Genomic DNA, 22,447 nt, shown 5'->3' on the forward strand with positions numbered 1-22,447 from the left:
CTGGGAATATCTTCACAGGTGCTGATTAGAAGTGCAGTTGCTTTTTCTCAAAAACTTTTTCAGTAAAACCAATTTTTCCTCAAATTACAATTTTGCAGATTTCATTCAAACTAATTAGGTGCAAATCACAGCAGCATTTAGGCCACCTATCACTGAATATTGTGATTTTTAATGCTTAAGTGGTACCTTGGGAATACGCTCTCTTTTCATGATAATCCTTAAATGTCTTTTTGCGAAATCACAAGTGAGTTTTTAAACTGTCATTGTATACTTCTTTTTTTTCCACCAGGAAAAAATACACAATTTTTTGGTCAAAGTGTTGGAGACATGTGACAAAAAAATGCTACGATGAGGAAGCTTGTCTTGAAACTTTAATCAAGGGTGACATGCTCTGTTCTGCAACTGCTGATTGCAAAGCAGCCTACATTAGCAACTGGGGCACGATGCTGCGTGTGGAGTGTACCTGCCAGAATTTACCTCCTGCGGAGCAGTCTTTGTGCAAGCTTTTCCATCACATGCTTCACAGCAAATCCTGCTTCAGTGAGTTACGTGAGTAACACATAATACTTTAAAGAATTAGTTTTAAAGAGTATTAAAATGCTGGCTTACACCAAAGCTGTACTATACCTTTGCTGCCACTGATTTCAGCAAGATTTGTATCTTTGTTTTTTTAATCAAAATCAAAATTTTTCTCTGATTTGGGGAAATATTTTATATTAGTAGCAAATCAATAAAATCAACTACATGTCTCATTACATAAATTTGCTGGAATAACAATAAAAGAATAATTTCTGGGGCCTATAATATTATGCAGATTAGAAATGTTCCAAAGCCTTCCTGTCATTGGCTTAATGTTGTACTTTGGTACAGTGTTTTTACAAATAATCACAAAATCATAGAAAGGTTTGGGTTGGAAGGGACCTTAAAGATGATCTAGTTCCAACCCCCCTGCCATGGGCAGGGACACCTTCTACTAGACCAGGTTGCTCAAAGCCCCATCCAACCTGGCCTTGAACACTTCCAGGGATGGGGCATCCACAACTTCTCTGGGAAACCTGTTCCAGTGTCTCACCACCCCCATTGTAAAAAAATTCTTCCTTGTGTCCAGTCTAAACCTACCGTCCTTTGGTTTAAAACTGTTGCCTGTTGTCCTGTCACTACAGGCCCTGGTAAAAAGTCTTTCTCTCTCTTTCTTCTAAGCCCCCTTTATATATTGAAAGGCTAGAGTAAGGTCTCCCCAGAGCCTTCTCTTCTCCAGGCTGAACAACCCCAACTCTCTCAGCCTGTCCTCGTAGGAGAGGTGTTCCAGCTCTCCGATCATCTTTGTGGCCCTCCTCCGGACTCGCTCCAACAAATCCATGTCCTTCTTATGGTGGGTGCCCCAGAGCTGGTCGCAGTACTGCAGGTGGGGTCTCACCAGAGTGGAGTACGGGGAGAGAATCACCTCCCTCAACCAGCTGGTCACGCTGCTTTGGATGCAGCCCAGGATACAGCTGGCTTTCTGGGATGCAAACGCACATTGCCTGGTCACGTTGGGCTTCTCGTCAACCAACTTCAAGTCCTTCTCCGCAGGGCTGCTCTCAATCCACTCATGGCCCAGCCTGTATCTGTGCTTGGGATTGCCCCGAGCCACGTGCAGGACCTTGCGCTTGGCCTCGTGAATGCCATGAGGTTCACACGGGCCCACCTCTCAAGCCTGTCAAGGTCGCTCTGGACGGCATCCCTTCCCTCCAGCGTGTCGACCGCACCACACAGCTTGGCGCTGTCGGCAAACTTGCTGAGGGTGCACTCGATCCCACGGTCCATGTCGCCGACAAAGGTGTTAAACAGCGCTGTAATGATACATTATGCAATATGATACATTATGTTGTCTTTTTCTCTCTGTTCTTCTTGGAGTCTAAATATTAGTATAGCTTACACACATTGAGCAACAGACTTCATTCCAAAGAAAATAACTTCAGTGATTTAAATAGGACCTTTCAAACAAAAAGCTGCTGTGAATCGAGGTTTCAGTATCTGGCCTTCAGTAAAAGCACTGGAGTTAACTCACATGAAATATATGTACTTTCTCAGAACCAGTAAAACCTTTCATGTGCTAAATCTTATTTTTGTTCAATATAAAAGTCCTTGCCAAGTCTTTGTTTAAGAGAGAATTGTTAGTGCAATGAATGGCAATATGGGAGCAAATATTGATGTTTTAGTTTGAAGCAGGAGCGTGCCTTCAAAGCAAATCCCGTTTGTGCCCACTTACAGTGCCGTGGGTCACATCACAGGGTGGTTCCACATCACAGGGTGGTTCCTGGACTCCTGCAGCCTAAAACTGAACCTGAAGGTTCATCTGCCGCCTCTGCAATGCTCCAGCTACATCCAAGCATCTGGTCGATGGACCAGATTGAAGACCAAAGTACTCTCTTCTCCTCAAATCTTTGATCTATCACACCAGTTATTTTGCTATATAAATCCTCTTAGGATACACTACGTGCTAGTGCATCATACCCTATGCCAGTCATCTTCTATATGTAATTACATGTATTCTCAACCTAGCTTGGGAGAGGTAACTATATCTAAAGATTTCAGTGAAAACCAATGACTATTTCATAGTTCCATCTGATGGACTGCTTTTAAAAACATGTATTAATTGCTTGCATGCATTTCATTGAATGAATTAGCTAATTTTTTAGTTTTAGCAGCCAAAATATTACCACTAATAAGGGTGTAATCTTTTCTTGTCACGCAAAGTCTACCCAAAAATTAAAATCAAGTTGCTCAAACACTGCCCTTAAGCTTAGTTAATCACTACTAAAATTCAGACTCTGAGAAAAGTTTAAAAATCATATGCCAAATCCCCTGGAAAAATGATATCATAACACTGTTAGATTTAAGACTGCACTGGTGGTGTTTTGCTAATGAGCATTATTTGTTTGTTTGCTTTATGGCTGCATCTAATGGTCCAAATGAGTGATCACATCATTGTGTTATTCTTTACCTATAAAGCAAAAATATGACTCTCCTGTCATAATAATCAAATAACTACTCATCAGCTTTTGCCATTCCCTGAAGCAGTCTCAGGATAAAACATTTTTTTTGTGATGGAAATTTCCCTAACCTAATTGGGATCAAAGAACAGAAGCTTGCTTGCTCCTGTGGTGAAACAAATTCCTGCTAGTTAAACAACAGTTTGGGAATCCAGGGCCTTCGCCTGAGTAAAGGATTGGCACCTACTCTACAGAACATTTGCAGAGTCTTGTGAATCCTGCTTTTGTTTTTTCTAGATGTCTAGTTGTAATGCAGCTAAACTGAAGAGAGAGATGATTATGGGTTTGATTGTAAAGTGCCGTGTTAAATGCCATTATCTGCGTGGCAGCTCAGAGATGTGGAGTGAGTGCTCTGTTGCAGATCTCCTCCAACCCCTCCTGCAAATTTATTCATCTGGCCTGGGTGTGAACTTTGGATAACTTTCACTCTTACAGTGGTGATGACTCTTAACATTGAAGTCTTTCTGAATAGGCAAATACCGACTGCTAGCAAAAGGGATCTTTGCCTCTAGCACTGGTGTGAACAGACCTGCAAGTGGTGCCTACACCATCACACCTTCCTACTCTTGCATGGCACTGCCTTGCTACAAATGTTTGCTCTTGGGGCTGCACTTACAGGATTAAAGCTTGCTGCAGACTCAGCAAAAGGCAAGAACTGTGAATAACTGGCTGCTGTATGAGACAGAAGCACAGGGTGGATCAGTGCCAGTGTAGGATCGGTGTCACAGAAGGAATAAGCAAAAATGCCAGTGACAGAAAGTCACCACATTACAAGGAGATTTAGTCCATTGCTATTTAGATGACATTCCAGGCTGCAAACATGAGTCTTTGTCGTATTGTTTCATTCCTCTAGGGAATAAAAACTTCTCATCTTACAGTTCCTGTGAGTGACCATGCACATTCTTGCATGGTTTAGCCTCTTGCTTTGTAAACTGTTCTACTGAGGTAGGCCTTTTATTTGTCATTTCAACAGAAGATACATATTTTCAGATACATTAATGAAATTATGCCCACAAAGAGGACACGCCTTTGTGAAATAGTTGAGGTCTAGCAATTTGTTTGGAGAGTAAGCTTTGCCTTTTGGAAATTATTTCAAACTACTACCCATTTCTCATCAATTCTATATTGGTTTGGTGGGCTGTATTGGCTTTGTGTGGCAAGGTTTTGGTAGCGGGGGAGGTTACAGGGGTGGCTTCTCTAAGAAGCTGCTGGAAGCTTCCCCTGTGTCTGACAGAGCCAATGCCAGCCGGCTCTAAGACGGACCCGGTGCCGGCCAAGGCTGAGCCAATCAGCGATAGTGGTAATGCCTCTGTGATAACATTTTTAAGAAGAGAAAAAAAGTTGGGACAGACGGAAACTGCAGCCGGAGAGAGGAGTGAGGACATGTAAGAGGAACAGCCCTGCAGACCCCCAGGTCAGTGCAGAAGGAGGGGAGGAGATGCTCCAGGCGCTGGAGCAGAGATTCCCCTGCAGCCCGTGGTGAAGACCATGGTGAGGCAGGCTGTCCCCCTGCAGCCCAGGGAGGTCCACAGGGGAGCAGATCTCCACCTGCAGCCCGGGGAGGACCCCACGCCGGAGCAGGGGGATGCCCGAAGGAGGCTGTGACCCAGTGGGAAGCCCGCACTGGAGCAGGCCCCTGGCAGGACCTGTGGCCCCGTGGAGGGAGGAGCCCACGCTGGAGCAGGTTTTCTGGCAGGACTGGTGACCCCGCGGGGGACCCACGCTGGAGCAGTCTGTGCCTGAAAGACTGCAGCCCGTGGAGGGGACCCACGCTGGAGCAGTTCATGAAGAACTGCAGCCCGTGGGAAGGACTCACATTGGAGAAGTTCATGAAGGACTGTCTACCGTGGGAGGGACCCCACGCGGGAGCAGGGGAAGTGTGATGAGTCCTATCCCTGAGGAGGATGAAGCAGCAGAAATAACGTGTGATGAACTGACCATAAACCCCATTCCCTGTCCCCCTGCGCCGCTGGGGGGGGGGTTGGTAGAGAATCCGGGAGTGAAGTTGTGCCCGGGAAGAAGGGAGGGGTGGAGGGAAGGTGTTCTGAGATTTGGTTTTATTTCTCATTACCCTACTCTGGTTGATTGGTAATAAATTGAGTTAATTTTCCCCAAGTTGAGTCTGTTTTGCCCGTGACAGTAAGTGATGAGTGATATCTCTCCTGTCCTTATCTCGACCCACAAGCTCTTTGTTATATTTTCTCTCCCCTGTCCAGCTGAGGAGGGGAGTGATAGAACGGCTTTGGTGGGCACCTGGCGTCCAGCCAGGGTCAACCCACCACATGGGCCTATTTCTAAAATTGTTTGTGTGAAAAGAGAATTTAAGCTGTTTTGAGGCAGAGAGTATTTTTAAAGCACACTTCTCCCCCATAAGACAAACTACAAGGGAGATATAACTGACGTGTCAAAGGAAGAACTTTCATTCACTTTGGTCGTTGTGTATCAGTAAACATTATTTTTAAATAGCTGCCTTTATAAATTCTGCGATCCTTATCAAAATACCAAACAGTAATATTCACTTAAATTATTATTTTAAACTAATATTTTGAATGGATATTTTCTTTCCAATATTCAGGTCAAATTTCCATTAAGAAGAAAGGTTTTCATTGGGTAAATACAGGAATACCAGGAGAAAAGCTTTCCAGAGCACAGCTCCATTCTTCTTCATTTAATGGTGAGTTTGGGCAAATCGCTTCATGATTTTAATAGAAGTACTCTTGAGATTTCCCTTGTGTATGACGGGGAAGACTAAAGGTTCAGTCCCTTGGGTTCAGGCAAGTGAGACCTACCTGTTTCTCCCCCATTCAACACAATGTGGAAAAATCTCTCTACCTGTTTGGCTTAGCTTATATAACCACAAAATAAAGATAATGAGACTGAACCAATTTCTTTGATAAGTGGTTTTGAAATAGATGTCTCACAATCACTATATTATAATTGGGGAAAATTAAGCTATTACGCCTGCTAGAGCCTGAGTCTCCATACAGTCATTAGAGAGTAGTAGTCATAATGTCTAATACAAATTATTAGCTTTGATGTCACACCTACTTCTCTCCTCTCTCTTGACTTTTTGTGCCATAGTAGTTACAACAACAAAATTAGGAAGCCAGAGTAAAGGGTCTGAAAAGGGGCTTGTGTTACACTCCATCAGACTTTACTTTCTCAGGCAACAGAAGGGCATGCAATTGCTGATCATGATATCCCATGGGCTGAAGAGCTGCATCTGGTTTTATTTCCATGCATTTACAGGAGCAATTAAGTGACATAAAGTTAAAGGCTATTGAATTAATATACAAATTTTCATATGGTTGAAAACATATTTATTTTGTATTTGCTTTCAAAGGACCTAATTACAGAGTGAGAACACTAAGAGCATAATGCACAAATACCGGCTCTAAGGAGAATGACCTGGTCTACCTTGCATGGGGCAGATCACAATACTCCAGACATTACTACGAATTAGTTTCCAATAACTGTTCATACTGAACACATTTATCAATGAAAAAATAATTCAAGCTCTGTATGCAGTACAAAATGAAGGGGTTTCTATCATCTCCATCCTTCAACTATTGCTGAAGTGGGCAACCTGGGAAGTATAAAAATAGATTCATGAGAATGGGTTTCCTGAGACCTGCATGTGAATAATCAAGCATTCACCTGTAAATTTAGCATTAAAATTACTTACCTAAGAATCATGCATGTCATCTAAGTGCTCTATGTAGCCAGAGAAGAAAGTCAGGGACCCTCAGGGGAAGATTAATCACACCTTTTCAGACTGCCTTTGCTGTGTCCTGGAAGCATTGGCTTCTCTTTGCCAGCTACAGGGGGAGACTGAATCTCTAGCTGGAACGAGACTCTAGTGGTTAAATAATGCAAGTTATAATGCAAGAAATCCTGCTCTAAGTGACAAAATGTAAAATGTGAGATATTTCACCCGTGTGACTAGTCCTAACTGCAGACCTTTCCCTCAGAGATTCAGATTAATGTTTAATGTTTGCAAAATGCAGCCTACACCCAGTGAATTCTGTTCCCACTGAAGTCTGAATACTTTCCAAAAACCTGTCCTTGAACTCTTAACAGAATTTTGGATAGCCTTAGAAAAATAAAAAGAATGCTGACCAGCCTAAGCCATACAATAAAATATTCCTTCTATTGGAGCTGTCATGTACACTTGCTGGGAACTCTCTGAGCTATAAATGTCTCATAGGAAGCCAGGTCAAGGAGAAGAATCTGATTCAGGATATCTACCTATGATAAAAAACATATTGCAAATTGTTTCATAAATCCCACTGCCAAAAATCTAACCCAGTATCCTAGATTCATGTGCTAGTAAATGTGCATTACTCAGGCTGCAAAGGGAGTTATCATCTTTACAAAATATTTATCTTTACTGAAATCAAATCCCAAGAAGAATCCCAGGGAGCAGAGGCGAAATGGTTAAGTCATCACATATGGCCTTTTGTGTGTGTGAAGATACTTGAAGATATTTGCTTCTTGGCTGTTTTCTGCTTAGAAAGCAGGAGATACAATTTGCTGATGTCTTGTCCCTACATCAAAATCTCAGAGGAATCCTTTATTTAGCTTGTCACTGAAAGATACAAGGATGTCTTTCACCAAAACAAACTAATGACTGTCTGCAGATGAACATGCTCAGAAGAAACTTGGTATTTCTTCAACTGTTTCTTAATTTTATAATTAAAAAAACACTTACTGTTCAAAAACCAGTAAGATTTCTCCATTCTATTCAGTGGCATTGCAAATCATGCTGTTGGATAAGATTGGTTTTAATAAAAGGAGTCTTACATAGTAAATAATAAATCTAAACTTATATACATATATTCATATATATTTGCAAATAAATATAACCCTGTTCAGTTGGAAGAATATTATTCCAGGTATTGGTGTGATAACAGGACTGTTTAAAAATCTTGAGTGGATTTACACTCATTCACATACCCAGGAGGGTAGAGGCCAACCCAGTTGTCTGTAGGCTGATACAACCCTGTTAACAAGATGTGATGTGGGCAGAGTCCGAACTGTATAAAAGTTAATGATACTTTTGTTGTAAGCTTAGATGGGGCCAGAATTTTATGTCATTTTGGAAACAGCATCAAAAAGAGAGAAATAAAAAAAGAATTCTCCAAACTTCAAAAATGTTGTTATTGCCTACCTCGTTATGCACTTTCAGCCTGGTTTTGACTTTATCTTATGCAAATTATCTACACAATTTTACAGATCCACATAATTTAAAAGATTGCTTCTCACACTTGAATTTGAAAAATGATTCATGTGTGAAGATAAGCATTTACTTGCATCAGCTTAGAGCTTTGGAGCTAAAGAATTTTTTGGCTGGAAGGGAAAGCTAGAAATACAGAACTCTTATCCTGTTTTTGTGAGATACAATAAAATTGGGCTTGACCCCAAACTGTTGAAATTAATCTCATTTCATCTTAAATTTTAGAGTTATCATATATTTCCTACTGAGGAGTTTTGACATGCTGAGAATCTAGATAAACAAGTAATTGGCAGAGTTTATCTATAATTACACCAGATGCTGTGGGAACTGAGATTAGTTCAGCTCCAGCAACTTTAATTTGTAAGGTATGAAACACTGGCAATCTGATTGTTCTATAAATGTAGAAAAAAGCCTGTGACAAGCTGTGGGTAGCCAAGAAACTTCTGAGCACCAGCCGGAATTAATCTGTCCGATGAATATTCACAGCCATTTCACTATGTATACATAAGCAGGTAGATTTACACAAGAGTGTAATCCCACTAATCGTTCCAGCTGCTGAGCCCACAGCTATCCTCTACCAAACTTCATCACTGGAAATGTCCGTGTGTCTATATAGAAAGCTCCAGCTTAGTGCTTCAGTGGTACCTGCAGTCCCGGTCGTGTCCCTGAGGTTTGCAGCCCATCCTGGGAAGGGCAAGACATGCATTATGCAGCAGCGGTGGCCCTGCTATAGACCTGCCCCGAGGTCAGAAGGTCCACGAGCTTCTCATGACTACAGGCCACCTCCACAGGACACAGCAGTCCTCCCCGTGCCTTGCGGCCCATCCTCTTGCAACAGAAATGACTGCTCTCCACTTGTGTCGCTTCCCTCTCTGCAGGAGCGAGCTGGAAACATCCCGTATTTTAGCCACCTCCTATCACAAGTCTTTAGATGCTGCATGTGCCCTTCTTTCTCCATGGTACGTGCAGATATTTGTATCCCTTTCTCCATCTAGTCAGAGAAGCCAAACCAGGTTTGCTCTTCTGTATGTCGGTCAGTTGACGAGAAGTACTGAAATAGGGACAGCTGTTTCTTAGAAGAGTAACGACATAGGCATGTTATATACACTACATTTTTTATAATTTCTGCTAAGAACAGGAAATTATTCTGATCTACAGTGAACTGTGAATGAGCACACAGCACCAGAGCTGAGGTTGTTTACGGATCCATAACTACAAATGTGCCTAATTTCAGTCAGTGTTTTTATTGTTTCTTTAGGGCACTGGTTTTTAAGCCTTAACTCATTTTTATTTAGTTCATGTTCAGATGATCAGTATCATGTATACAGAGATCAAAATGGGATAACACAGCCTGTTATGTCATACAGGAATTTAAAATGTGAATTCTGGTAGTTTTCATGGACAAGGTTTGGGATGAACAGAGCCAAAATTTCATGTCTATATTTCTTAACTTCCCTATCACTATTTCACTTTTCAAGAACTGATTTGATATGGATTAATAGTGAAAATTTATATAAAATATTCCTTTGGATTTTTAAAGAAGAGCAGAGTGCCTATCAAGAACACACACCCCAACATTTTTAAGGGAAGATGAATAAGCACATTCGAGTGGTTAAACCAGAAAGAATATATAAAATGAAGAATTAGCTCTTCAGCCACAAAATTCTGCCCTCTCCTAGCCTTACAAATTCTCTCACTTCTAAGAAGACAGGAGAAAATACATGGCTTCTAGCATGATCTCATCATTAACATCTTTCTTGTGTTCCCCATAGAGCTGAAAATATTATAATCAACATCTCTTTTACCAGCAATTAGTTTACCAAAACCATAGCATTTTATAAGATTTTGACAAAAAAGATAGAACATTTTGATTTAATTTGATCATTTCAGAGTGTTTTGTTTTATCAAAATGAAACTTTTTTCCAACTTTTTAAAGAAAAATTTACATTTTGGTGAAATGATATTAGCCTGTTCTCAACCATCCATGACTGTCGCTCCTAATAATTTTCCTAGTGATGTACTTAAAAAGCCATCCATTTGCCTTAAATATGTGTGAACCTCACTTTCCACTTCAAAAAAGTAGGAAACTTTTGTCCCTACAACAGCCCCTGCAGTTTTAAAGTTTTTTAAAGTTTTAAAAAAATGACTGGGTGTACAATTAAGATTCAGAAACTGCAAAAAATGCCTAAAAATTATTCTTTTCCTAAAACTCATCATCTTCAAGAAATGTTGTAACTTGAGAAGAGGGCCAACTGCTGATCCATTTTTTTAATATATTATATTAGCAGTCCTGCACTGAGACTAAGACAGACCTCGCCCCTCTTCCTTCAGAAATTCACCACATTAAATATTTTTCAGTAGCTTGCTGCATTAAGTGGTATGTTCACTCTGTGCAACTTGTGATGGTTCAATCATTGCTTTCATTTTTCTTTTGTTGGAAAACTTGACTTTTGGAGAGCTTTTTGAGAAAAAAGTGATAATAATAAAAACCAGGCAGGTGCAATCCCCTGCTCAGCTCTTGCCCACTGCTTGCCTCATTGTAGAATGTATATTCACTCTCTCTTACTGGAGCTGCTCCAGTACCCATACGACCTGTGTTTGTATTACAGTATACACTACATTTGTTGCATATGTGTAGTGTATACAGAAATGTCTCATTTAGGGTCTGTGTGTTCATATGCACAAACATATGCACAATATATAATAACTGATAACTGATTCAGAGACAAGAATTTGGCCATCTCACAGACCAGGTAAGTGGCCTGGGGATGGGGATGGGACTCCATCTCTTCTGTAGTGAATATTTCACTGACTACGTAAGATGGAGCACCTTGGGAACAGCTAAGGCTATATTTTGCCACTCTGCATTTGAGTTTATTTGTATTTGAGTTTAATTGTATAAACACGACAGAATCAGTGCAACAGGAAAGTAACAGAAAGGTCTCATGTTTTCTGCTTGTGGCTCTGGATTTGAGTCCTTTTGTCAAGTCATCTAACCTCTCCAACATGGGTTCAGGGCTTATGTTACCTTCCCAACTGATACTTTTCCTTCAGAATATTTGATCAAAACTGATGGATTCATTCCGCCAGGAAAAATGTTTCCCTTCATTTGGAAAACAAAAGTTGAAACAACTCCATTTTTCAAGACTTGTAATTTTTAGCACATAAGCTGCCTAAGTTATTTCTTGGTGAGAAGCCTAAAAGAAAGAGGAAACTCCATGGGCACAGGGCCCAGAAGCAGTGTTAGATCCCATTTTACATTCATTCGATTCTAGATCAAGTATTGCTACACACTGCAATTACGGCAATATGTGAAAAAAGAAAAGAGGTCTAGCAAGTAAGTAAGAACCAAGTCTCCTCTGATACACAGATTAAAATTAACACCTTAAAATCAGTGGGGAAAATACTCCAAAACACAAATCAGAGTAACAAGCTGTTGCAGTTCCCCTGGAGTGGAAGAGTAAAAGGTAGTGCTACACATATGCAGTGCTATTGGAGCTGGTATTTACTAAAAGGAGTCTGAAAATGATTTTGCACCAACTGGTGAAGGTAGAGTTATTCCTACCATTGGCATACCATCTGGGTCTTTTTCCTTCTTTTAATTACTGATGTTGGAATTGATTGCTGATTTAGCTTGCATATGTATGCATTCCAATTCAGATCTCAAATCTGATTCTTATTACTGAAGAAGTAAATGTTTCAGGTCTGCTTTCTGTTTTTTACTTATAGGTGAAACAGTCTACATTATTGCCTATTCCTCCTGCATTGTTCTCATCCTAGGAATAGTCCTGTTGACTCTCCTAAAGATCAGGTAATTTTATAGGGATATTAATCATTGGTTCTAGGAAATTGGAAAAGCAGAAAATAAAATGTTTTGGCTTAGTTAAGAGGTTGGTACTGCGATTGTCTTTAAAAATAGTCCAGCATGCCCCAGCGATGGAAAGAACTGACATTGCGGGTGTCAGCAAGAAAGAGTGAAATACGATGCGTATCTACAATGCCCTCCATTCATGCAGAGATCCCAGGCTTCAGGAGGTTTCATTTCCTGTCCCATGGCAGGAGAAGGTGAAATCTGAATTCAAAAATTCTGTGAGGCTACCTTCCTAGCCCTATAGCAGGCAGAGGTAATGCAGAAAGGAAATGAGAATATTCAGCATTATAACATATTTAGAAACCAAACCGTGAATGCTGCTATTGTAGTTAATACTCTTGGCAAATGTCATTTTTGCTGATAGGATTCTGTAAACATTTCCCCACACACAGTATGAGAAAACTGCCCATACACCAATGCTTGGTAAGAAAACAGAAATGTGCATTCACTTAGTCAAATGAACATGGCCTTTTCTTAAATGATACATTTTCTTGGACCAAATTAAATGGCCAGATTTCAAGAATTACACTGTCAGATGATAGGTAACAGAACATGATGTAGCAGGAGCTATATATAGTGGGAGGGATATTGAGTCAAATTTCATTATTAAATTCAGAGGCAGATCAAAGAGGAATCATGCAGAAAAATGCAAAAGGCAAGTCAAGGATATATGGGAACAGAGGCTTTCTCTTTAGGCTTGCAGTTACAGGAATATCAGCATATAAATAAAACTCGGATTTAAAGAATAGAAGGGATGGAAGAAAGAACAGTACATGAATAATAGTGAAGGGAATTATTTTATACCACAGTGTTTATCATAAAAAGAGGGGAATTTTGCCACTGATTTCAATTAAGCCAAAGTTCAAACCAAAATCTGTATAGTTTATTGCTAAATACCTGCACATTCTTTGTTTTCAGAGCCTGCAGAACAAAACATCAGTCAAGAAGTCCCTCGCCAGACCATTCTTCTGAAACATTTATGGTCCATTATAAAAGTCACAGATGAACTACTCTGCTGCTTATGCTTTTTAAGGCTATTCTTGAAAGCCAGCCTGTTGTACATATGCGATAATAAAATATATATTAGAAAACCTACTATAAATTATGGAATTTTGTAGTTGAGCACACAAAAGATTTTTATATTTATTAACACATATTAAACCTTTCACAAGCTAAAAAAAAAAATAGAACTGTACTCGCTCTCATTTGTGTAGAGTCACAGATCTGTCCTGAGCTGCACATTTCCTACACCTTTAGATGCAAATGACAATGGTATAAATGCTGTATCAGCATGAATCTGCCTAGCAGCGGCAATCTTTAAAACCCACCCTTCTGATCTGAACTCATCTGGTGGAAAGGAAAAAAAATCCACTCAGAAACATGTTAGAGAGCTCTTAAAAAGTACATCTGTGGCAGTTTTGTACACTAGGTTCCCAGGTACCAAGTAGCTGGTGCGGTACTTGTAAGGCAGCAGTCACAGGTAGGCTGCCTGTAGTTTGATGGTGGAGTACTTGTGAGGTAGGAAGAGATCAGGATTACAAGCCCTTTCGGAACGAAGAGGAATTAAACTCTGACTACCTGGGCTAATGCTTTTACCCCACTATGTTGTCACTGAAACTGTTTTTCTTTCTCCTCCAATACACTTCAAAGAGAAATGAGTGAGCCCTGACAATTTGAATACAGTAATTTCAGAAAGCATTTTGTGGTCTGAATGCCCAGTGGAGACTTGCTTGGGGCTAAAGTGCCTACTTCTCCAGAGAGAGTTACAACCCTTCTCATTATCTGTTTCCTATTCATTGTCTCTAGGCAATACCCAAAGTGCCTAATTCCCCCCGTGCACTGTACTGGGAGTCATGGTCCCTAACACACCACTCTGGATCCCACTTTCTGGCTATGAGTTCTGGATTTCTCCCTGTAACTGAGTTGTTTTGCTAGATTTAAGCTTCTATTTACTAGCAATTAGTTGTCTTTGTTATATCTTTGTAACGATCTGGTTCTGGTCAGCTCAGGGTAATGGACCGGCATTTCTTATACAACTGTAACCATGAGTACCATATGTATTGTCTTGTTATGATAGCATCTGATGACTTAATTTTATTTGGAATTTGATTAATTTGTATTTTGTCTGAATTCCCACTAAATGTAACTCACACAACAAACAGTATCAGGTATGAAATACTGGTTCCACTGAATTCAGCTCGTTTTGACCATGACTGATTCAGATCTAGGGCTAGAAATTTATGATGTGATCAGAAGAACAGGAATCTCTACTCTTCAGTGTGACTTTTGCTTCTGGCTTTGGTAGCTTGTGAAATGATTTAGAGTGAGAGCAAAATCTTAAGTGTGCAGTTATACTGGGGAGAGTTTTAGAAATTTTTAACAATAATTACAACATCAATTTTCTTTTTATTTAGGATCTCCATAAAACCAAAAATTCCTTCTTGTTTTGCAATCAAATGCTATCTCATTACTAAATTAGCCTTTAGACAAAAATACAACAGAAAAGTGCAAAGTTGGTCAGTTTGTTAATCAAAACAATCTCCTTTACCAGTCCAGCAATTTGCAGCATTTAGTTTACCTCCCACCAAGTAGGTACTTTGAAAGTAGTATATTAATATTCTTCATCTTAAAACTGTGAAGAGGAAAAAGTTCAAACTGAAAATACTGTTGAGAATATGTTCTCATCAGTGCTGGATAAAAACATTTCTTTATATAGGAAATATACATATGAACTGAACGCTGTGTTGGTTTTCAGTCTGACTTAAAAAAAAATGATGCAATGCTGAACCCTCTGTGTCACAAAATTTGAAGAGATCCATTTACATTCAGATTCAACTAAACCTCAATCATAAAAACATCTCCTGTAACTTTCTGTCTTATAAACGTTTTGTTTTCTAACTATCATTTAGATACTAAGAACTCTACTCATGTATGTGCTTAGACACACACACACAAGTATGTAAAATGTATTTGAAACTGAGGGTAAGTACGTGAGTTACTCTGAAAGACAGCAAGATATTTAGTGGCTATTGTGTTGCTTCTGTAATTTTACAGGCTCTCTTCATTAGAGCTGACTTTAGTGCTTGATGGAAAAGTACATCTCCTCCATTATATATGTAAAATGTAGTCTTTTGATTTCTATTTCCTAGTGACACTGTATTCTGTCAATTGTATCTAGGAGTTAATTATTAAATAAATTAATTTCTGCTGGGATGATCTGTATTCAAGTGATAATGATTAGACTCTTAACTGCTTCATGAACAGTTTTGTGATGGAAGAAGTAGTACCTTTGTAAGAGCTTCATCATTAAAATCTTTCCTCCTGAAGTGAGACATCTGCACCTAATTCCCAGCTGAGGAAAATTAAGTCTCATTGATGATTTGGGATTCCCAGGACACAGGTAATTTTGGGTAAGGACATGGCATTCATCCCCCTTCCATTGGAGCTAGGACATTGCAAAGTGAAGAAATGAAGACTGATTGGGCTAGAGGGAGAAAGCATAAATTTTAGCCTTACAGCACTCATTTGAAAGGGGGAATACTCTGTTCCAGTTTTTTCTTTCAAGTTTGTTTACACAGTTCATCTAAAGACTGTTTCAAATTAAATGAGTAAAGAGTTTTTGAGACAAGTACGCGGAACTAGCTGTTCCTTATGCCGTATTGAAGCTACGAGGCTGTAAAGTCCAAGACTCCTCTTTTCCTGTCTTGCCACAGTAAGTCTTGAATTCTTCAAAAGGAAGATTTTCCTCAGCTGTCTCACCTGTTTGTGAGGTGAGAGAATGGGCTGCTTGGAGAGACCGGCGTGGACTCAGACTTTTCAGGCTATTGTGGGAATCGCATCCTGGTACTCTGAGCTAGATGTCAAATCAAGCTAGTAACTCAGAAGATGGATGGAAGCAGCACCAACACCATCCCCAAGATGGTGCCTTAAAAGAGTGAACACCATTCAGTTCTTTCAAAAAAATTACCGTGGGTGTCTTCCACAAGGGAAAATACTAACTGTTGGATTCAAGCTGGTGAAGATAACTTACTGCAGCTCATGTTGAGGCACTTTGCACTTGAACGGTAGAATGGGGTAGGGAATTTTACTGTTGACTTTTCCAAGAAGGTTCCCTGATCAACATGCTGATGTTTCAGACCACATGCTGAAGTCATTCAGTCTCCCATGAAGTGTGTAGGCGGTCTTAGACATCACTTAGAGGACACAAAGTTCTACTCTGCAATGGAACATATGAAGTTAGATAATGCCTCATTGAATTTTTTGACTCCTACCCCCAGTCCTGACTGTAGCTTTTAATGTTTAGTTAATGGAGGGAAGAAATGTTTCCCTAGTAACTTAGAAGAGATTTGTCAGCTATAAAAGCACTCAGGAACAACTGATAAAAAGGTAATCCCAAGAAAATGCACTCCAAATGGATTACAAGGTAACAAAGTCAACACAGGCATACATGTCAGAGTGACAGCTTATATTTGCTAATGCCGTATGTGTGAGCTGGTTAGTCAGAGCTGCTGAAACTGGCATAATACATGAGCATATCAGTTTCAGTAAACACTGAGATAGATTTTATTTCAGCTTTAACAACACATTGCAAAATCACAAATGCATAAAACCAAGAGGGTACATGACAATTCCTTAACAAACATATCATCTCATTGACATTGGTTTCAAAGGGCCAAGTTGACTTTGGCCCTAGTCCTTCTGCCTGCTGTGTTATTGCAGCAAAGCAGATCAACACTGCCTTAGAGCAGGACCATAGAGAAAAATAATCTTCAAAAATATAACAAAAGAAAAGCATCGATCAGCAAGTCAAGAACCGGAAAGCAAGCGTCTTTCATTCACTTCTCCAGAATGATTCTTCTGTTTAGTCAGTTCTCTAGACATTTCACAATCAATAAAGAGAACTTAAGGCAGTCTGAGAAATCATAGAAACATTCAGTGGCAAAGAATACTCATTTTCAGCTATCACAGTAACTAAACAATATTTCTACCCCTTAAAAATAACTCTGAAAAAATAGGCAGATCTTATACATTCACACTAGCTCTTTGGACAAGTATTATTTCATTTCAACAGCACTGATCCCAAACATAGGAATTTTACCTCACAGACCTGCAGTCTTCATTTTGTGACTCCTTATTACAATAATAAAAGTTTTATGAACTCAAATGATGCTATTAAGAAAGGAAAATTAGCCAAAGCCTCTCTGGACTTATTCACAAGACCAGACTATTCACTTCTTATTTCCATAAACTCTGGTTATACATGAAAATGAAACATTAAAGTGCTGGTCCAGAGCCAAGTTGCTGTAATACACAGAAGTTTAAACTACAAAGCAAGCTGCTGCTGGAAGACATTACCACTATCCATGTACGGGATCCATGTCATTGCTGTCTTGTGAAAGGCACTGAAGAACAATTAGGCCCATTACTAATGGAATTGATCAACTTCTTCTCCAATAAAGCACACCAGCCATGCCTTTAGAACAACATATCTTGACCAGCCAAAGAAGCCAATATTTCACTTTCTAGCTATTCCCAACAGCATGGGGAAAAGAAAAACTACTGTGAAACTATTAAAGAAAATTCCAGCAATATGACATTTGTCAGCTGTTGAACCTTCACAAGTTCAGACCAGTGCACAGACCAAAGACTGCCCTGGGAACTCCAGTTTACATAGTCCGTAGTCGTAGCACAAGTAAGATGATCTCCACGTTGTTCTGTGAGATCTCTGCAGTGACTTTGATACAGAGAGCTACAGAATAAAGTCTCCAAAGCACAGGAGTAAGTATCTTGCTACATCTAATTTGTCGCCAATGCACAGAAGTAAATATCTGGGTACATCTAATTTGTCTCCAATAAGACTCGGCGAGGGCAGTCAGTAACTACTTCTTCTCTCCTGCATGCTCTCAGAGTTTACACTATCCCCTTTTCAGCATTTACAGAGGACCATCAGCAAAACAGGGAGACAGTGTGTCCCCTCATTCCAACACTGTGATCATGATATTCAGTGCTCTGTTGCTTTTTCTTGATACCTTTCAACAAATGTATATATACATATAATTTTTATAATGACATAGTAATAAGAACACCTGCTTATGGAAGCCAAACACCTGGCTGCAAACCTTCCACAGCCAGAGAGTTACTTCAGGATGAAGTGACAGCAATGTACTCAGTGGGGGACACTGACAGGGACTAAAACAGCAGGCACCACTAGTGATGGGTCACTCTGAATATAACCATAAAAATTTAGAAAGTGAGAAGCACTGGAGAGCAGTAGCACCATCCCATGACTTGCCATGTTTTTGAAGGGATGTAGTCTCAACTGCTTTATTATATGCTGAAGTCAAGGCTGCCTGTGTGAGTGATGCATGCCCATGGCATAGCTACCGGATTAGCCCTTGATGTTAAGGGCAATATATGCTTATTTTGTGAAGCCAAAGATTAGGCATTAAAATGCTCTGCACAGTCAAAATGATGCCAGCCCAGGAGAGCAGAGCAGCAGCACTTCATGTGTCCAACAAATTTTAGTAGAGAGAACATGAGATGTCTCAGGATTCTCGTCACACTACAAGTAAAGAAGGATTTTATGGGGAGTGCTCACCTGGACCCACAGGCCTCAATTCACCCCAGGTGGCACTTTTGGCATATAAACATTGGGTTTTTTTTTAATCTGGCTCTATGTTTCTTCCTCCCTTGTAATGATCCTGACAAACAATCTATTTGTCTGTGACCTCCACCCTGGATTACTATAACTCACTATGTGGTTGAAGCTCAACATGCAGGTAAAGAATAGGCTCCAGATGTCATTGCTCATCTTCCAATGCTCACATCATTATAGAATAACAGACCTGCATTTAAGGCTCTCCACAAGCTCCCAAGTAGTTTCTACAACAGACCCAATAAAGAACTGAGGCATTTTGGGTTGTTCATCCCCATGATTTAATAGGTAGCCTGTTTCAGTGCCTAGGGAGAGTTAAGAGCCTTAGAATTGCAAACTGAACAGCCCAGATGCTGAGAAGCCTAGGATGCACTATGCACAGGGGCATTTTCTGAAAAATCCTCCAGAGTGTAAGGGTCTCCTAGTGCCAAGTTAGCAATCCTTCATGACAATTAGGAACATAGATGTCTAGAACTCCCACAGAACTGAGCAGAGCTAGGTCTTTTATTCTATAGTCCATGTTCTACATAGGTAGTAGTGTAACCACTTACTTTTATCTAAGATGTTGTAGTTAGCATACTTAGAAAAAAGTAGACAGTGTCAGTTCAGTTCCTGACTTGGCCTACAGTTGAAGTCCTCACCAGCATCTTCAAGGAAAAAAAACCCTTATCTGTTGCAGAGACTTTTTTTTTCTTGTGAACTTCCTGGTCTCAGGAATTTTGAATTCCATCCTACCCAGTGGCACAACTTCATCCCGATTTACTAGAAAGTGCATTCTTTTTCAGTTCTGTATACAGCCAGATGGTCAGATCCACTGATTAGGATGCCAAAAAATGTCCATTTCAATCTCCCCAGGCTGAGTAGCAAGCTAGTCTCAGATCAATTGTTTAGTCCAACATTCAGGCTAGTATTTAAAAGGTGGTTTGCGTCACAACTACTTTTTTTCCAAGGGGTGACTTCACTTTCATTCTTTGAGAATCTCCATCTTGCTCATGTTGCTTAAACTTGCTCACAGCATCTTGGGTAGAAGGAAATTCATCAGGCCCAACATGAGAACTGCATACTTTAGCTCAAAATGAGCTAACTCTGTGCCTGCACAGAAGCAAACTGTAAAGGAAATTTTATTGTTAAACAGGAAAGTACTACAGTGTGGTGAGTCATCTTCTGGGGTAAATGGCACCTGAACTAGGGAGTCTTTAGGATGTCAATTTGGGTACCTTGTTTAGGCTTAACTACTAATCTTAAGACTAAGTACAGCCTAAGTATTGCTGCAGATTCCTCACTTCTTCATTGGATATAATCCATTACAGAATTTTTAAATCTGTGAATGGTTCAAGACCTGGTTTTATTAAAGTTCGTGTTTTGATACATGAGCCACAGTGGCTGCTAAATAACAAAGGCCCAGCTGAAACATGGGAAAATGAGGACAGAGCATTTTCTGTGGTGATCCAACTATGCATCCAGAGCAGGCCAAGCAAATCAGGGTGTTCACATCTTCAGGAGTACTTGAAAGTCTTACTAAATACCGCAGTGAGGGGTGCAATTTAGTATTTTGGATTGATAGGCAAGATATTTCCTCCTCACCTGAACGCATTTATTTGTGTATTCTTTGACACCATGAGAAGAGTGAAACAATGTAGTTTATATTAGTTTTGACTATCATTACAGCATAAACAGGATAGAGGTTTTATATCAGATTTATAGCTTTGAGATACCTGGCATGCAAAGTTTGACTTAAGCTCTGAACAATTCTAAACTACAATACTGGCTAAAAGATCTCAGAAAAAGTTCACTTCAGAATTTCAAAGGCAAACTGAGACTCAGCTGTAACTTGGCAGAGTTGAGTTCCAGACAAAAATGATGCAGCCTTTTCATTCTTTACATGTTATCTTTCACTTTCTTTCATCTTACCTTTTCCCAACCTTTCATATTTTGGAGGAAAATGGAGAATATGGAAAAAGATCACAGTCACAGATTTTAGATTTTCATGTTAACAGGCTATGTTCAGAAAAAACATAGATCAAGGTTACATACAGAGAGAATTACAGAAGGATCCTACACAACTGACCAATAACAGTACCGACGTTTCAGACTGAAAAAATGACAATATTTTCATGGCAGATTTGAACAGTTTTTAGATAGGATAAGGCTCTTCTTTGAATTTGTCCATTATTGATCTAAAAATGACAGTGCAGTTCACTGGCATCTTCCTGAACTAAGACATTTAAAAGAACAGTATCACTATCAGTAGAGCACAGAGAAAAGTTGTAAGTGGTTCCCTTTGTGTAAGCTAGTCCAGCAGAATATTATTACCCTCAAAAACTCATGACTTCTAAGTGAGAATGTCAGTTCATAGACTGTAGAATAAAAAATCAAATTGTTTGATGAGACCTTGGACAAAAATTTAGCCCCTTCTACACTACTACCACCCTGAATGATGGTTGAATACCTTGCCAACTTTTAATTGCTTCATATAATTAGGTTTTAATACAGTTGAGGAAAAAAAAGCAACTACACACATTTAACATATGTAACAAATAAGGAAATTTACATTAGATTTGGAGGACCTGGCAGACTGCCATTCACCACAAGGTTTTGGAACAAGATAAAGTCATCCATAACTTAACAGATGTTAAACACAACAGAAATTAAAAAGTGCTATTGCTAAAAAAATTCTTATGGTGAATTCAGATTTGGCTCCATGTTCATAACACAACTGACTTGACAAATGAAAAGTAAAGACTCAGATAAATAAAACACATAATAGAATGGCCACACACAGTGTGGGATCTCCTAAACTACTGCAAATATTTGTACTGTTCTAAAAGTCATCTTGATTTAAAATTAACCATGTATTCACTGCTTCTATCCAGTTTTCCTGAAAAAAACTAAAATTCAATTCAAAACATGCTAAAATGTCCTACTGTTTATACATTTTTCTCATTTGTAGAAGTATTAAGCACAGGGTTCTGTACTAGTCATTTATTTCTTACTTACAAATCAGATAATTCTTTACAAGACAGTACAGTACAATAACTCTTCCCATAACAAAAAGTTATATATGCATTCTATTTTGGTTCTTCGCTGAAATGGTTTTCTTGTATTTGTTTTCTTGATATAAATGTCCTTGGTCAAGGCAGATGACAAATGTAATTAAGCTGCAAAAAAATTCCATTTAACTGATAGTTCCAGTATTGAAGGAAGCTTGTGCAACCTTTGAGTTTGTTTTCTTGTTCAAAGCTGTACAGATGAAGTTTCCAGCTTCCATCACTGTATAAAGATTCACTCCCTAAAAAAGAGGTGAAAAATGTTAAGAATAATAAATGCATATGTTTAAAATGCTTAAACTCCCAAGTTTTTTTGCTCCAGTGTCTAATTTTTGCAAACCAAGGGCCTGATTCATGTCATAGGTCGGTAATGGACATTAGTAGACTTACAGTGACTTACACGATAGTCACAGCTTCCAGTTGTTTGGAAGGTTCTACTGCTTTGAGAGTGATTTCTTATCCTAACAGCAGTAGACCAAATACTTGAGTAATGTCTTTCAAACTCAAAATAATCTGTAATAAAGAACTGGAATAACAACTAGAAGAAGTGGGAAAAAAAATATAGTGTCTACATATGTGCTGTAGTTATTTATCACCCAACGC

General features: G+C 39.4%; 2 protein-coding genes across 9 annotated transcripts in view; one reads left to right on the forward strand and one right to left on the reverse strand.

Moving 5' to 3' along the window:
* The window catches only part of GFRAL (GDNF family receptor alpha like), a 31,981-nt gene extending 16,626 nt beyond the window's left edge, over positions 1–15,355 (forward strand). For all 6 annotated transcript variants that reach the window (XM_030037983.1, XM_041128925.1, XM_030037985.1 and 3 more), the window contains 4 exons: positions 290–549; positions 5,611–5,709; positions 12,001–12,082; positions 13,061–15,355. In XM_030037983.1, coding sequence (XP_029893843.1) covers positions 290–549; positions 5,611–5,709; positions 12,001–12,082; positions 13,061–13,148 — 529 coding nt within the window. In that variant the 3' untranslated portion in view covers positions 13,149–15,355. The remainder of the gene's footprint in view (positions 1–289; positions 550–5,610; positions 5,710–12,000; positions 12,083–13,060) is intronic.
* A 1,326-nt stretch (positions 15,356–16,681) lies between these two features.
* Positions 16,682–22,447, reverse strand: part of HMGCLL1 (3-hydroxymethyl-3-methylglutaryl-CoA lyase like 1) — an 89,156-nt gene continuing 83,390 nt past the window's right edge. For all 3 annotated transcript variants that reach the window (XM_030037706.1, XM_030037705.1, XM_030037707.2), the window contains one exon: positions 16,682–22,086. In XM_030037706.1, the coding sequence (XP_029893566.1) occupies positions 21,973–22,086 (114 nt within the window). In that variant the 3' untranslated portion in view covers positions 16,682–21,972. The remainder of the gene's footprint in view (positions 22,087–22,447) is intronic.

The sequence above is a fragment of the Aquila chrysaetos genome, chromosome 15 (genome assembly GCF_900496995.4).
Source record: "Aquila chrysaetos chrysaetos chromosome 15, bAquChr1.4, whole genome shotgun sequence".
NCBI lineage: Eukaryota > Metazoa > Chordata > Aves > Accipitriformes > Accipitridae > Aquila > Aquila chrysaetos.